The sequence below is a fragment of the Limulus polyphemus genome, unplaced genomic scaffold (assembly GCF_000517525.1).
Source record: "Limulus polyphemus unplaced genomic scaffold, Limulus_polyphemus-2.1.2 Scaffold0, whole genome shotgun sequence".
Lineage (NCBI taxonomy): Eukaryota > Metazoa > Arthropoda > Merostomata > Xiphosura > Limulidae > Limulus > Limulus polyphemus.
Genome location: NW_013665610.1, coordinates 4442980 through 4459251, shown reverse-complemented (window position 1 = coordinate 4459251; position 16272 = coordinate 4442980). Strand labels below are relative to the sequence as shown.

General features: G+C 32.4%; 1 protein-coding gene across 1 annotated transcript in view; it reads left to right on the top strand.

Annotated features, from left to right (window-relative positions):
- The window catches only part of LOC106458879, a 67960-nt gene extending 56999 nt beyond the window's left edge, over positions 1–10961 (top strand). Inside the window, exons 19-20 of the mRNA XM_013918475.2 lie at positions 1861–2550; positions 5034–10961. Coding sequence (XP_013773929.2) covers positions 1861–2550; positions 5034–6478 — 2135 coding nt within the window. The 3' untranslated portion in view covers positions 6479–10961. The remainder of the gene's footprint in view (positions 1–1860; positions 2551–5033) is intronic.
- Positions 10962–16272: the final 5311 nt, after the last annotated feature.

The window sequence follows — 16272 nt, the reverse complement described above, 5'->3', positions numbered from 1 at the left end:
GGAGATCTCTAGCAAATGAGCTGTATAATTGTATTAATCGTGATATATTTTGAGTGACAAATACTGTAAAAAAAACTTTTTTTAATCAGAGCAACTTATTGAATATACACAATTTTAGATTAACAAAGAAGAAAATGTTTATTGAACTAAAGCAGTTGACAAGAATTCCAACTCAATAATTGAACTGAACTTGTTATGAGCACTATCAGAGGACAGTCACGTGTTACAAATAGTATTTATTCATGTATCAGAAATGCAGGCAGTGACATTTGCACACAGATCACCAACTTGAGGAGATTTATGTGAGAATAAAGAAATGAGTTTGAGGTTTTTTTGAGATAAATCACACAACATTTATTAACAAACAGCATTTGCAATGCAATAGGTAGTGTCCTGTTGTTAACCATTACTCCAAGTACATTATGTTGTCAACCATTATTCAATAGTATATCCAACAAATCTTAAAAATACTTGCATTGGAGGAGAAGAGGGTATGACTAGTTTGTAGCTGGGTGAACTTGTAGCTCTCTGATGCTAGCTGGTGGTAGATTCTCCAATGCTGACTGAGAAACAGTGCTCTCTATCCCAGGTTTTATTTGGAACTTTCTGATGTAATATCACTCTTTGGAATGCAACACGTGGATGCTACTCACTCAGGGAAAAGGGGGGGGGGGCACAAGCTAAACAAAGAATTCTTTGTTATGCAAGGATAGCATCAGATTGAGGTCACTGATTTATTCAGTCCAAGGACTGATTGAGAACTTTTTGCCCACCACATGCTCATTAGCATCATTATTCTGAGCTTCTGTCACCACTTAGATCTTAATTCTTTGTCCTCATTATTTTGCTCATTTCCAACCAAGGGTTAATGGGTTGCTATTCATTTCTTTGACAGGTAATATACAATTGTGATTTTTTCCAGAGATTTCATATATTTTGCTGTATCCTCTCAACACAAAATCTTGCCATATGATAAACATCCTGACTAGCTAATGCACTAGAATGGTGCCCATGTGATTAGAGTGGAATTTATATTCACAAATGATTGCTTATTCAATCAGTAAAATTTGTTTTTTGTGTTTGGTATTTCCTAGTTATATCTTAAATGCAAACATTGCAAGGAAACCACACTAAAGCATTTCCACTATAAGTAATAGCTAACCTGAAAATGTGAGTGTTTGATGTGTGTGTGTTGTTATTAATTTTTCAGCCAATCATTATATGTGATTGTTTCAATACTTTTGACTTGCTCCACGGACAATTGGCATATCTGAATGTAGCAGTTGCTTTGATTTGATAGCCACCTGGTGTTTTATTGTTTCCAGCTTCTGTATTAATAAATCTAGATGGTCTTTGTGATCCAGTATATTTAGCAAACAAAGTTTAATTTTTTTACTTTCAGAAACCATTACTACAAGAGGTATTGTTTTTAACTTAAAATCTCTCAAGAGTCTTGTGTCAAATTTCATGGTCTATATATGAGACATTCCAGTTGTTTATGCAAAGAACATCAAACCAGAACTTACAGCTGGAACCAGTATAACTCAATATGACATCATTATTTATTTTTAATTAAACAAGCTAGCATTTATAATTTAATATTGTATTTTTTTGACACTTTATTTGGGCTATGAAATGATGAAATGATTTTCTACTTGCCTTTTTCTTTTTAAAGCATAATCTTTAATTATTACATCTTTTAATTAATTTTTTGAGGATTAAAAAGTATTTAAATTTTGTATGGTAGTTTGTCCTGTCAGTTTTTCAAAAACTTGTATTATGTATGCAGAATGGAGGAAAAAAACAGAAAGTAAGTTTAGATGTTTAATAGGATATGTTTTTTGTCTCTCTTCTGGGTAGGAAGTAGTGGTAGTGGACGTGAATTTGTCTCCTCTCTAATGAGTGTAGCCCATCGAAAGATGTGGCATAGACAAAAACGAGAAGCTATTCATGGTGAGGAGCAAATAATTGGTAGTGATAAAAAATCTCCTCCTGACCGACGAAGAAAGTCTCTAGATTATCATAGCAGAGAAGCAGTTACACACAAACAACCAATGAGTCAGTCCATGTTTGTTCCCAGCAGCCATGAAAAGTCCCTGAAACCTCCTCAACCGCAACCAGACTTATCCCCTTCCTTGAGTACTTCTGATGATTGTTCCAGCCTCACATCTTTATCTTCACTGTCTACGAATAAGCCAATATCTGAGAGCCAACGGGACTCTGAATCTCATGCTGAGACAAGAGCTAAAAGTAAAGAGAAGGGGAAGCTATGGGAAGGAATAGGTGATGAAGTGGTCTTTCATACATATGAAGAACTGTCTGCTTTAACAAAAGAAAGAATAAAATCTTTTGAACAGGAAACCAGAGCACTGCTTCAACGTGATCTGTACAGACAACAGGAAAAATCCAGTCATCATCAGGTTGCTCGGGAGCAAATCGAACGAGAATGGCAAAGAGCCAAGCAAGAGATGGAACAAGACGACTTATTAGATCGAATAGCCGATGACCCCTCTTCTCTTGCTGATTTATATTCAGATCGTAAACCCCAAGGTGAGTAAACAGTGTAATGTTAAATTAATTGATTCATGTGCTAAATACTTCTGGTATGTTTAGCAAAGTTAAAATTGTGTAAAAATATTATATTGAAAGTACATTAAAATTTTAAAAATCTTAACTAGTCTTTATGAATAAATATTGCAACTTTTATGTCTCTATAATGGGCTTTCAGACCATAGCTAAAGTTATGTCAAAGGCTTCTTCTAAACCAAAGCTTTGTCCCAGTTGTTGAATATTTACATTTATTTTATCTGTTTTGCATATACTTTGTTCTTTCATTTTATAGTACTCATTGTTTTCACTGTAAGACAAAAAAAACAAACAGCCTTTGCCTCTGTTAGTTTGTGTTTACCATAATGATTACTGAAAGCCATGAAAGATTTTGTTGTTCCAGAGTACACGTGTTGCAAACTTACCTTGAGAAAGTTTGAATTAATGTAATTGATCATAATTTAATGTCAGGTTTTGTTTTATGTTACGTCTCTCTTGGTGATGTTAAAGTAATTTATGTTTCTATGTTTTGTTTTTAATTCATCTTAGCTAAAGTTACATTAATTTAAAATGAGCATTAAATTTTAAATTTGATTAGAAGTAACTGATTAAATTTAAAATATGTGGCTTTATGGATAATAAACATGACAGGTAATAAAAACCAATAAACTGAATTGTTTAAGGAATTAGTTACATTTATAAAAATTAATAAGTTATAAACATCACCATAATTGAAACACAGGCACTTCAAATTTAACTACCTAAACCGTAATTTTATTGACGTTCTGCCAGATTTATTTTCATGATTTCCTAATAGTTATCACCATACCTTGTAAAATTCAATTTTTTTTTTAATTTTGTGGATAATAACATTGTTTGGATTAGTTTTCAGCCAAAGAGACATAAATGTTATTAGACACTGGCAGTGTCTGCTTGGGTTTAAGGAGTTATAGCATCTTAACTTTCAAACATTTTTGAACCTCATAAACTTGACTTTTTATTATGTTATTTGTAATAAATAAAAACTACCATGTAACGTAGATATTATGTATATCATGCTGTTACCTAATACTTCCATAATGTTTGACCTGATAGTTAGGTTTTACACAAACCCATTCTACAGATTACACAGATTGTCATTTAAAACTCATCTGTATTTACCTTTTGTTTCATACATTCATACAGTCATTCATTTCACAAAATTGTCTCATAAAAAGAAGTTTGTATCCAACACTCAGACCATTTTTTATACCATTGCACAGTTATGTTGTTTGTCTTACTTCATTTCAACAAACATAGAGAATCTTGAATAGCAACAGATACAGTCCTAAACCTCATGTAAACAAATACAAACCCATTTAGTTGAAAAATATCATATATAAACTAATGTAAGTAGACAGTATTTTCTTACATTATAAATCTTATTTTTGTATTATTTTTAGAAATTATTTACACACATTAAACAAACACCTCAAATATACAAACAGGGGTATTTTGAACCAATAAAATTAACTTATTAAGCATAAGGGTAGGGGGGACAAGAATATATCTAAATTGATCGAAGGCATGCTACCTGCAAAAGGCTTCTGAGGTATATAACGTAAATTTAGTAATTTTTTACAATCTTTATAAGGAATAAATAGAACTTCAATGTCAAATAGCTTGTGGAAAGGAAAAATTCAGATTTTAGACAGTATGTTCATGATTTTATTAGCTTTAGAAGTTTATAAGTTGTAAAACAACATGAAGTTAGTTGAATTTTCCCATTTTGGACATGATCAATTTAAAAATAAAGACCACAGATTTGTAGCCATCCTTTGTGTGTTGACAATTTTTAGCTGCACAGGTGAAAAGTTTCAATATTTTTGCTCCCTAAATAAAAATTACAGTTGGAGGCAAAAAAAAAATAATTTAAGTTAGCAGTTTGGAAGTTTTCTTATTGCATTATTTAAAAACATATTTTATGAAATTAGTATTAAAATAACATTCTAAATCTGAGCGTTTTAGGTATAGTTTTATGTAGGTGGTTTAAGGATGGAGATCAGATGTAATTGTTTGAAAATGTAATGTTGTTCTATGCCTTCATGAAAAAAGCACAAGATACCAGGCTGAAAAGGGTTAAATGTCAAAAACATTTAATAATATAGTGTTTCTTTATGGTAATAGAATACTATCGTTTGTAAGCAGTCTTAAAGCCAATCTATCTTTTGGAAAGAGTATTACATGCTTAGGCTTAAGTTACAAGTATATTAAAGTTGTTTTTTTTGTTGGTGGTTTGTCTAATTACTATCAAATCTTAAGATGACATATTTGAATTTCTCATTAGTTATATATTGCACAACTAACATTCATAAAAATACGGTTATTTATCCTGTTAATTTTGTTTGCTCAATTCTAAGGTTTGAACTTTGTATCAGTTATTGTTTTGTTTGATTAAATAGGATTTGGGTATGAATATCCATATATATATGATTTTCCTTCCTTAGATCAACGAAGAGGAATGAATAGCCACTGTGATTCTACAACAGAAGTTGTTACTACGATGAGTGGTAAGAAACCTAAAATGATGGATTCCACATTACCTCTAGCTGATTCCTCTCAGCCAAAATCGAAGCGACTACCTTGGGCCAGATCAGAAAGAGTAACTGTTCCAGGCCAAGGTGGATTAGTGTCTCAATATTCTAATATGTTTGCTGGAAATGTCTTGTCTCATAATAAACAGCAGAATCATCCTCAGATGAAGAAATGTGCATCTACCGATGGATCTTGTTTAAAAACATCAAGTGATATACCTGATGATCAGACAAAGCTGACTTCCACTGTTAAACAAACACCTTGTGAATCTAAAGAAAAATTGGATCCTCAAGCATTGTTTGACAACTTTCTGCCAGAATCTGTAAGTAGACAAGGAACAGCCTTTATTACAACAGGTCATAAAACTTCCTCTGGAGTTTCTGCTACTGACACTTCTGCTAGTATAAGTAGCCAGGGTACTCTTGTCACAACAGGTATTGGTTCTTCTAGTGTTTCGAGTATAGAACCAGCTAATGTGATAGGTAGCCAAGGGGTAACTTTTCTTATGACAGGACATAAAGTCTCTTCTAATTCTTCTACTTCAGCTGATGCTAATAGGGTTGATAGCCAAGAATCAGTCTCTGTCACAACAAGACCCAAAACTTCTAATTTCCCAAATGTATCAGAAGTATGTAGTATTGCTACTAAAGGTGGGACATCATTTATCACAACTGGACACAGAACCTCTCTTGATGCAAGAACAGAAGGAACTGTCTTTGGACACCATGCTAGCTCCTCTTTGGCACGACCACTACATTGGCATGCTGATACTTGCATCCTTCATAGGCAAAACTTCCTAATTACAGCTACTGTTTCACCCACTAAACATACCATTTCAACCACAGTGTCTGTGACATCACTGGGACCAGATGAACCACGTCTCCCTGGTTGTACATGTTCAAAAATGTCAGTATCCAAGCAGCCTTCAACTCACCAAGCCAAGAAACAGTCTGGTGAAGAACTGTTAAGATCATGCAGTACAATTGATACAATATCAGGTCATTCACCCCATCAAATTGTTGGTCCAAATAGTTTGTACCCTGACATTTGTGGAAGGTCACAATCAATGGAATCAACAGTAGCTCATCCTGAAATTTCAAACACAGTTTTAAATTCAAAGCATAGTCATTCAGGTGAAATTATGGCCTCTTCCCAAACTCCATCTTCATCAGGAATCCCTACTTCAATTCGGCAAAAAAGTGGTGGAATTGGTTACTCATATTTAAGTCACGGAAGTGCAACTTCAGGATATCCTCGCTCTCAGCTTTTGTCATGTTATCAGCGTAGACACACCATAAGCAGCTCTGCAGAACTTGGTTGTGAACTTCCTGTGTCAGCTAAGAAAATGAAAATGTAAAGGGAATAGAATAAGCTAGTCATAAAAAAAAACAACTGGTAACCTGAGTTACCTATTAATAAATAAACAAAGTGGTGTACTTGAAAAAAAAAATAGATTGCTTTGCTTTTAGTAGATCTGATAATATGTGCAATTATGCTTTATTGTGTAATATATATCTGTACAGATGACTGAAACTAACCCTTTTGTGCCTCAAGCTAATGTCTTTACCAGTGCTAGAGATTGAGTGTGGCCTGTTAACCAACAGGACTTTTTATATCTCTTTAGAGAATTCTCCTTGACCTTGCTGACTAGATGTTTCACCTACTTCACTATAAGTACTGTATCTGCTGATATGACCACTTGAAGAATATTATGTTCCAAGTCCTTTAATATTGTTTTAATGGTGTAATGAATAGATATATACTTTTAAATTTAACACCAAAGTAAATGGGTTGGACTGTAGCCACAGGTTTAGAAAGTCTAATCATTTGAAGCACAAGTTTATTAAACCAGATTCAGAAAGTGATAGTTTTAATTAATATTTTTTTTTGTAACATTTAATGATATTTCACTGCTTTGTTCTGGAACAAGGGTTTACTCTAAGGGTAATGGTTTTGTTTGCAATGAGAGGAAACATAATTTATCACAGAAATCACTACTTTTTCTGATGTAAAAGTTTAAGGAATATAGTAAAGAATTATAGATAGTTATATTTTACAGTGACTAAAAATATGATTTTTTATTTTTTTCTGTATCACATATTCAAAAATGAGTAGTTATTTCTTAAAAGAACAGTCTGATGTTACAGATGATAAGATTAGATACTTAACAAGCATCTGAAAAGTTAAACCTAAACATTAGGAGTTAACTTTTACAATATTACAACATTTTCTAAGATTAGGTTTTAAAGTAATTGCCCATTTTGATGCATTCCACATAAATGTATTATGTTGTGGAAGGCTTTGGGTCCCAAATCCTGTATTCAGTCTTTCCGTATTTTGACAGTACTTATAAGGAATATGGTTACAGAATATTATGTGTATGATATTCTTGCAACAGAACAATGGTAGTACATGATTCTAGGGTGTATTTTGTACATATAATTTATCCATATCATAGAAAAAATAATATAAAAAAAACTGAAGAAATGTTCAGAGAAATTATCAAGCGCTAATAGTAATTGATGGGGCAAGATGAAAATCAGATAGATATATTTTGCTAGTGCAGATATATTCTGTGAAATTATCTTTTTTAACAAGTAAATTTCTGGGTATTCACTCTGCAATCAAAAGTTAAAAGTTTTAGTTATTACTAGTAATACAGCTGTAGAAAATACAAATTTACTGGGAGACCAGAAGTGAAGCATTTCAAGTTATTAGTACTTTACATTGGTCTTATTTAAGTAATATCAGATCATAAACATATTTACATTCATTGATGTTTCTTCACATGGAAGCTTATTGTATAAGTTATATAGAAAAAAGTAACATTTAAGCAATAATGTTAATCTAATTGCCAGCTATATTTGGGTGCTTTTGGTAGTTCCTACTGTTTTTCTAGCGGAAATCCCCCCTTTTTTTAAGCTGCCTAATCTTATATTCTTGACCAATCTCTTAACAAAGCTTAATTTTATTATTTCAGTTATCTTTACTCTTCCATAACGTAGCTTTTGTAGTGTTTTATATATTTGTCTCTGTTATAAGATGGCTTGATGGAAGTAATGTTCATGCAAGATTTTAGAGGTGCAGTCATAGGAATACAGATTTAATATTTTATAACTCAAAAAGCATAATGATAGGATTGAGTATTTTAAAAATTATTCAGAACTCATCCATATTTTATCTAGTTTTTTTATCCTATAAATGCAAGAAGATTTTATTTGTGTTAATGTTTATTATACAGTGTTTGTGGACAACTATATTATAGTTTACGTTCTGTGCAGAGAGAAACAGTTCTTTGTATCAAATTGAAAAATATATTAAATGATATGGTAATATTTTATTAGACATATACATATATATATATATACTTATTCTGCTTTCAGGTAGAGAAATTTTAAGTGGACTGCAAATGGAAGACAATGTATTTAATTGTTTTAACTATACCTGTTTTCTTCCTCCTAGTGCAAAATTTAGTTGTTATATTGTAAGTATGTTTCTTAGTTTTTAAAGTAATTGAAAACTTTTACGTTTTTCTGGTGAACTAATTGCTGATAGAAACACAAAATGAAAAAAAAATCATTTGAAACAGTTTTGCTATAATGTGGTAATCACCTGTTATAACAAGTGTTTCAAGGTATTGGCAGTTATATCTTCTAAGTTATCTTTCATTATGCGCTTTCAACTAGCATGAAGATAGTCATTATTTACGGATTATTTTACCCAATTGATGTTTGGTAATTAATGTTACGGTAAGTTGTCATGGTGAAAAACACCGAATTTTTTGAATCCAACTATTCATTGCTTTGCTTTGAGATAAACATAACCCATCTTGTTACGTGAGGAAACAGAGGAGAAGAGTGTACGTGAAAGGCTTTGTTAATGGACTGCATCTGTTCAGGAAGTTTTAGACGATGTCGAGCTGCTAGCATAAATTTGCCCTGATGAAGATCTGCGTTAGCAGTCTGAACGTCGTCTAAATCTTCCTAGACAGATGCTGTCCAATTTAGCCTTTTAAAGATACCCCATTTTGTGGTTGGAAATTATATTAGAATCATTTGAAGCTTGCATAAGTAATAAAATTTTACAGCCTTGTTTATTACATGTGCTTTGTTAGAAAGACCATCTGGTTTAAGAGTCAGTAACGTTCATCGTGGAGAAATAATTGAATGAAGTGTAAATTTGTATACTTATTTAATAGTTATATTAATTTAAAAGTCTGGTGCATAGTCTCGCCTTCTTCTAGTACTCATGCAACTTAAAAATTAAAACCAGCATTCTGAACTTGTGTATTTCTTAGGCATTGCGCAGACAATATTCCTTTAGAAACAACATTTAACCCGTCAACTGTGGTTGACATCGTATGATGCAAGCATTTTGCGCGCAACATTTTGAATGACCCGCCGCAAATTTTTGGGGATGGGGTGGTAGACAGATTTACACAAGCCGTAAATGAAGGGTTGAAAATGGTTTAATAAACTTTTAATGTCATTGATAAAGAAGGTTTTGATAAGTAAGATTTTCAATTTGATGTTATCAGTTTTTTCTTCACGAGTTAAGTTTAATTGGATTCGTTGAAATACACCTCTTGACGCAACTTATCTTTATAGTTTAAAATGTCTTATGCAGAAAAAAGGTTATTAACATATTTGTTTCAGGCATTTCGTAAAAATACGAGGAAAGTTGTAAGATTTTTATTTATTTCGATTTGCTTATAATATTTTCACACATGGCGAAGGATTTGTTCGAAACATGTACGTAGGCCCCACATTTACCAACAGTTTTTTGACCGTTGAACTGTACTGTTGGCTACATTTGTACTCTGGTTTTGCATCGACTTTGAAAAAATCGAAGGAGTGAACACGCCAAAATCACCAAAACTGGAATTATCACTTGTGGGTGTATTTGCTGTTTTGTTGAAGCCGGTTCCACTATAAGTTCGCTTTAGCACCAGGTTAGGGAATACCTTGTATTAAGATGGCCTCTTGGAACTAATAACTTTGACAAAAAAATCACTAGGTAGCGTTTTTATCTGTAAAAATATAATGTGCAATCCAAGACTATTCAGATGCAAACACGATTTAGCCAAAGGTCATGCGAATGTAATAAACACTGACAAGTTAACTATATTGAGGACAGAAATTTTGAACTGTCTTCTGTATGTAACCCATTATTACGATTATTCAGTACATCATCCATAGGTTAATAAAAGAAGCGAGTAAAATGAAAAGTCTTGTTTCATCAATATATATGTATAAACAATTTAATAGTGTACGAAAGTTTCAAGTAGCTATGTTTCGTATACTTTGCATGTGTATAAAATTAGATAAGCGGATTTTTTCTTTGTAAAGACATACTAGAATATTTGATAAAATGTGGTTAACAAAATCTAGTAAAGTTATTTGGGAAAATGCCGTAAAATATCAGCAAGGTGTGTGTGTGTGTGAATTGTACAAATTAAAATGTGATCATATACAAATGTTCTTTACTCAACAATGTACTTAAATTCCAAAGTTTTGTGTGATGGCTGATAGTTCATAGACAATATATTTGCAAGTTTTTTTTTTGTATTTTAATGTGTGATGGCATGTATGAAATACGTTGAAAGATGTTGCATTTAAGTTAATGTGATACGTATTCTTTGCAGTGTCGAAAATGTTTACATCACATGGTATGATAATCATGAATTAATTATAGTATAGCTTTTCAGGCTTTTATTGTAGGCCTGTTGTCAAATATAAGAGCTTGTGGTTCGTTGTCTGCTTGAAGGCGTACAATCACAAATTTGTAGATTCCATCCCCGTAATGAGATAAACTGTAAAATAAACGTTTCTTAAAGACTCCAGAGTGGGAAATTATTTCTAAAAAAGAAAAAAAAAAGCACTCATTTTTAAATTGTTTTTGTCGTACAAAAAAAAACAGTAATAGATTTGTCTTATTAATGAAAGTTTAAACATTTTTAAGATGATAATATTGCTATTGCAGTTAGGAATAGTCTGTATAGAGGTTTGTATAAGATGGAAGAAATGGACAAGAATACCGTTGAGATTATGAACTAGATTATAACTTAGCTAATAGATTTTCGCTGAGTATTAATGTAGTCAAACACGCAAATCTGCACAAGAATTTAAAAGAGAGCAAAAATCAATATATCTATATTTTGTTTCTTTAATTTTCAATTTTAGTCCCATTTTTGAATGCGAGTCTTAAGGAAATGAAAACGAAAATCGATTCTTGAAATTCAGTTTAAAGCTATAATTTCGTCATAAAGTGGAGTTAACTATTGTCGTATAACATTTAATGCTGTTTTCTAGTTCTTACTTTGTTGATCAGTAGTATCACAACGAAACATCTGAAACGACCGAGTCAATAATACATGTAAATTCTCGAAATGCATATTTACATCGACGTTTATTTTTGAATGTTTACAAGTAAAGTCCCGCTTTTCACTAGCTTTACGAAAACCATTAAAAACTTTAAATGCCCACTTACTAATTGATGTGGATTAGTAATAAAATTTTCAAGCTTTGTACACTGTGTTCAAAGTTCTAGAACCATATAAGTGTCATTTTGTACACCTCATGGTAAATATGGGTCTATGAACACTTTATAACTCATTTGAGTGTTATTATTGAAAATACCCAAGCTTGATTGCGTAATAATATTATAAGTTATATCACTTTTCACTCGAAGAGCGATATTTATAAGGGATCATATTGGGTTAAAATAGATCCGTTTGATCTTGACTCAAGATGACATTATTTATTTATTCACGTGACATTCATTATCTGCAATTGAAAATACTTATCGTACCAAAGGTCCACGCATACATAGAATATTTACACGAAACATTAGTTGTAAGAGATGTGAAAAATTTCGAATGGAATGAAAGAAGTGCAGCAACATCCAACAAAGATAAAACTCAAAGAATGAAAACAGACCCAACAAAAGAGGTATCATTGATGAAGTTGATTGTTCTCAGTAATACAAATCCATTATGTTCATGTAAGAACTGGTTGATTTATATCATGTTTGTAAAAGAATGGATATGTATATTGATTGCGCAGTCACTAATTGGCTTTCACTAGAACTGAATGAATTATATCATGTGATAGTGACAGGATTGGTTTGAGTTACGTTATGATTATGCAAACAATAGTTGGATAACATTAAACTGTTAAAGAACTGAATGGATTATATCATTATTGTGACAGGATTGGTTTGAGTTACGTTGTGATTGTGCAAGCACTAGTTGTATAACACTGTAACTATTGAACCGAATGGATTTAATTGTGATTATGCAAAATATTCTATACCGGGCCCAGAATCTGGTGACAAAAAGCAAACGGGTTTATTCCAAGTCCGTACTACTGTCCATCGTAGTTTTGCTTTTACTATTTTCAGTGACCCCATGTGGGTCAGCGGCAAGTTTTAGAACTTAAACTAAAATCCGAGGTGTTATTACCGCGGTGGACAGAGCTTGGATAGCCCATCGTGTGCCTTTGAGGTAAAATATGCTATTTTCAACACGGAGCGTAGTATGCTGACAAAGTGTACTAATAGTGTAGAGGTTCTCAATAATGTTGATTAAAACGAGAAAAATGTGAAGTCACAGCTATTCTTATTGTTTTTACTTCAGTTAAAACTGAGTTTTAACTACAGCGCGCACTCACGAAGTCGATTTTTGTCTAACTCGGTTAAGATACGGATGTATGTGTTAGTATTAGGACAGTAAGGCTCACCTACAACTAAGTAAAAACAACAAAAAATTCGTGGCTATTTATATTTAACTCAACATCATACACGTTTCTTCCGGCCTGCATTATTTTTCTGTAATGTTACTAAAGCATGCAAAAACTGCTTTTGCTGTACTGTTTGGTATACATCTAGGATCGTTACAAGTCTTATGCTGACGGATTCAAGTAGTTATTTATCCACTGATGAAAAATGTTTAAAATAACCCAACTCACAACACCAGCTAGCGTTTTCCTACAATAAATACAAATAACTCTTCCAAACCTCGTCAAGATGATGTCAGATTAAAAGTTAATATCCAGTTATTTTGTTTTTTTTTCATTGTCAAAGTTTTGATGGAATTGATTTTTATAAGTATGTAAAACCCACCTGATTGTAGGTGGTTTTCAAAAGTAAAAACTTGAGAACGCAGCTCAGTTTTTAAAATTATTTGGATGTATAAAACTTTATACGAAAAACTTACATTGCTAAATAACATATTATAAGATTTGTCACATGGATGATGATTTCAAAGCAGTTTTTGTTAGTCGCGGCATAGCGGCTCATAAAACGGCTCTTAATTTGTTTTTGGTTTTTTAGGTCATAGCTCTGTCATCTATTGACCGATTTGAGATCTAATTACATTTTTGGACTCGGGAGGTTTGATTGATGTATCTGACCACGCCCAAGGTCTCATAAATTAGTTTATTCTAATCCTCCCTAAAAAATATTTCAAGTGCCGCGTCTATTGAGGATTTCCTTACTAAAAAAAAAGTATTACAGTTGTTATGTGTCAATACAGTTGACTTGTTGGGATTAAGCCTGATAAATTTATAGTTGTCACAACTTGTGTCGGAAATTCGCACACAGCTACACAAGGGTTTTCTGCGGTTGCCATTCCTAATTTTGAACTGATAGTCTAGAAAAAGGGTAGCTTGTGAACAGCACCCATCACCAGTTCTTGAACTACTCTTATCAAATAGTGGGATTTGATCGTCATTCATATAACACATCCACAAAGTGCGGAGCGCGTTTTTTATGACAGTAGGTCGCGAATCATAGATCTTTGGATTCACATTCCAGTGCGTTAACTACTAAGCCACGCCAGGTCTCTAGTTGTCACATTAACCACTTGTTTCTGTGAGAAGGTTCTTTAGAACTTAAATTTTCAATTCAGGTATATCATATTCAAACGATATTCTGTAACAACATTCGATGAAGTCTGACGCGTTTTAATAAAATGCCACAAAATGAAAGAACTGTGTAAACTGGGGCTGAGAAATCATTTACCTGCAAGTTGTTTGATAAAAGTCTTATTTATATATATATATTTATCAAATCTTGGAGAAAATATGTCTGCCTTTGAAATATTTATTTGCTTTCAGTAGCAATAAGAATTGAATAAATGGAGGGTGCTTCAAAAAATCTGTTTGATCAGTGTGTTTTGAAATAGATCGAAAAACTTAACTGGTCAGGGTTATGTATGATGCAACCGAACCAGCGATATCGGAGTGAAGTTTATAAATGGGCGTGTGTGTTTCTTGATTCAGTGCTATTTTCAATTTTTCAGACTCTCTTTTTGACAACGTTAAGTTCATGAATGGACGTATATGCTTCTTAATGCAACAAAAATTTTCAGATTCTCTTTGATTTAGCCCTCCTAGTGGCACAGCCGTATGTCCGCGGACTTGCAACGCTAGAATCCGGGTTTCTATACCCGTGGTGGGCAGAGCACAGACAGCCCATTGTATTGCGTTGTGCTTAATTACAAATAAACAAACTCTTTGGTTTATTCAGAGAATTTCAATCTAACCCATTAATATAGATGTCATCACCAAAAGACAAGAATTCATGAAAGTGATCTACTAATCAATATTCTCAGTTGTTTATTGAATGTTAAAGTTTATTATATACCAGGAGAAGATAAAAATGTCCCAAACCTCTCCTCTCCATCTCTGTACTTCGTTATTTTGTCACAATACACGTTACTGTGATTTAACGTGTTTTTTAAAGGTTGACATACTTTTATCCAATGGGTAATAGCAACAGTAAATTCATAGATTAAATTACCTAATTTCACCAAAATGTGAGGGTCATTGTTGTAAGTCTTTATACCAGGGCCACAGAAAATCTAGTGCCGGTTCTGAATGGATTTACTTTTGAAGAGTTAAAAGTTATTGTGATTGATTCATATTCGTGAAATGAAACATATTTACTGTGCTCATAATATGCATATATATACATATTATAGAGAAAGTACATTTTGTCTAATTTAACTACAAACATTATCTTTTTGTACTATCTTGGCCGGGTGTAGTCTAATGCTTAGCATACTCGGACTGTGAATTCGAGGTTCATGGTTCATTTCCTACAGCCGCAAAAACGCGTTCCATACATTAACTTTTGATGTGCTGAAAGTATGGCAGTCAAGTCCTACTATTCGATCAGATAAGAATACTTCATGAGTTGGCGGAGGGTGCTGTTGACCAGCTGCCTTCCCTCTTGTTTATCAGTTCAAAATTAAAGATGGCTATACGGAAATAGCCCTTTATGTAGCTTTGCGTGAACTTTCTAAAACAAGAACAACATGTACTATGATTTAAATAAACTGGAACTCGCCAATTAAGAGGCACTAAAACTTCGAATGTGTAATACATAGGAATGTCTTAACGTCTTTTGACTGTATAAACAAAACATCGATGTTATAGAGTAATTAAATCACTCTTCAAGCAAACTCCACACTATTGTTGACCATTAGAACAGTAGCTAAACTTAAATCTTATTTGAATATTCAGGGTAACTAGTGGTAGAAAAGGATTAGTTACATTTAAGTATTTGTTATTTTCTATCCGATTTTTATATTTTATCTCTTGGGGAAAGTTAAGTTTAACATTATAGAACAACTAAAGGATTACTGTTGTTTGTCGTTTTGCAAATCTTATAAGAAAACAGCTTTGCTATACACTAGTATTCAGACATTTAAAATAAGAAATTAATTTTATGTATAAATAAAATATTCATATTTTACGTCAGTAGATGTAGTGGTAATCCTAAACTCTAAATATTGAAAAGCATCTCCAGTTCATTTATGACAAAAAAAACGTAATTTAATTTTACAGAAAGGATTACATTTCTACATACAAATTGGAAGATTTTCTAAAATAATATTAAAAAAGGAAAAGGTTTAAAGATGAATATGAATTCCAATCTATTATTCATGTTATCATTCTCTCTGAATTATATCGGTTTTGAATAATAACATCCCTCGAAAGTAACCCTAGACAAATACAAATCTTAAAAAAACAATGATAGGCTTCTTATAGTGGTAGATTGTATATGTACACAGCGTGGTTACAAGTAAATAGACACCACCTTTTCAGAAGAAAATGAATTTTTTCAGTCATATTCACATGAGTTGAT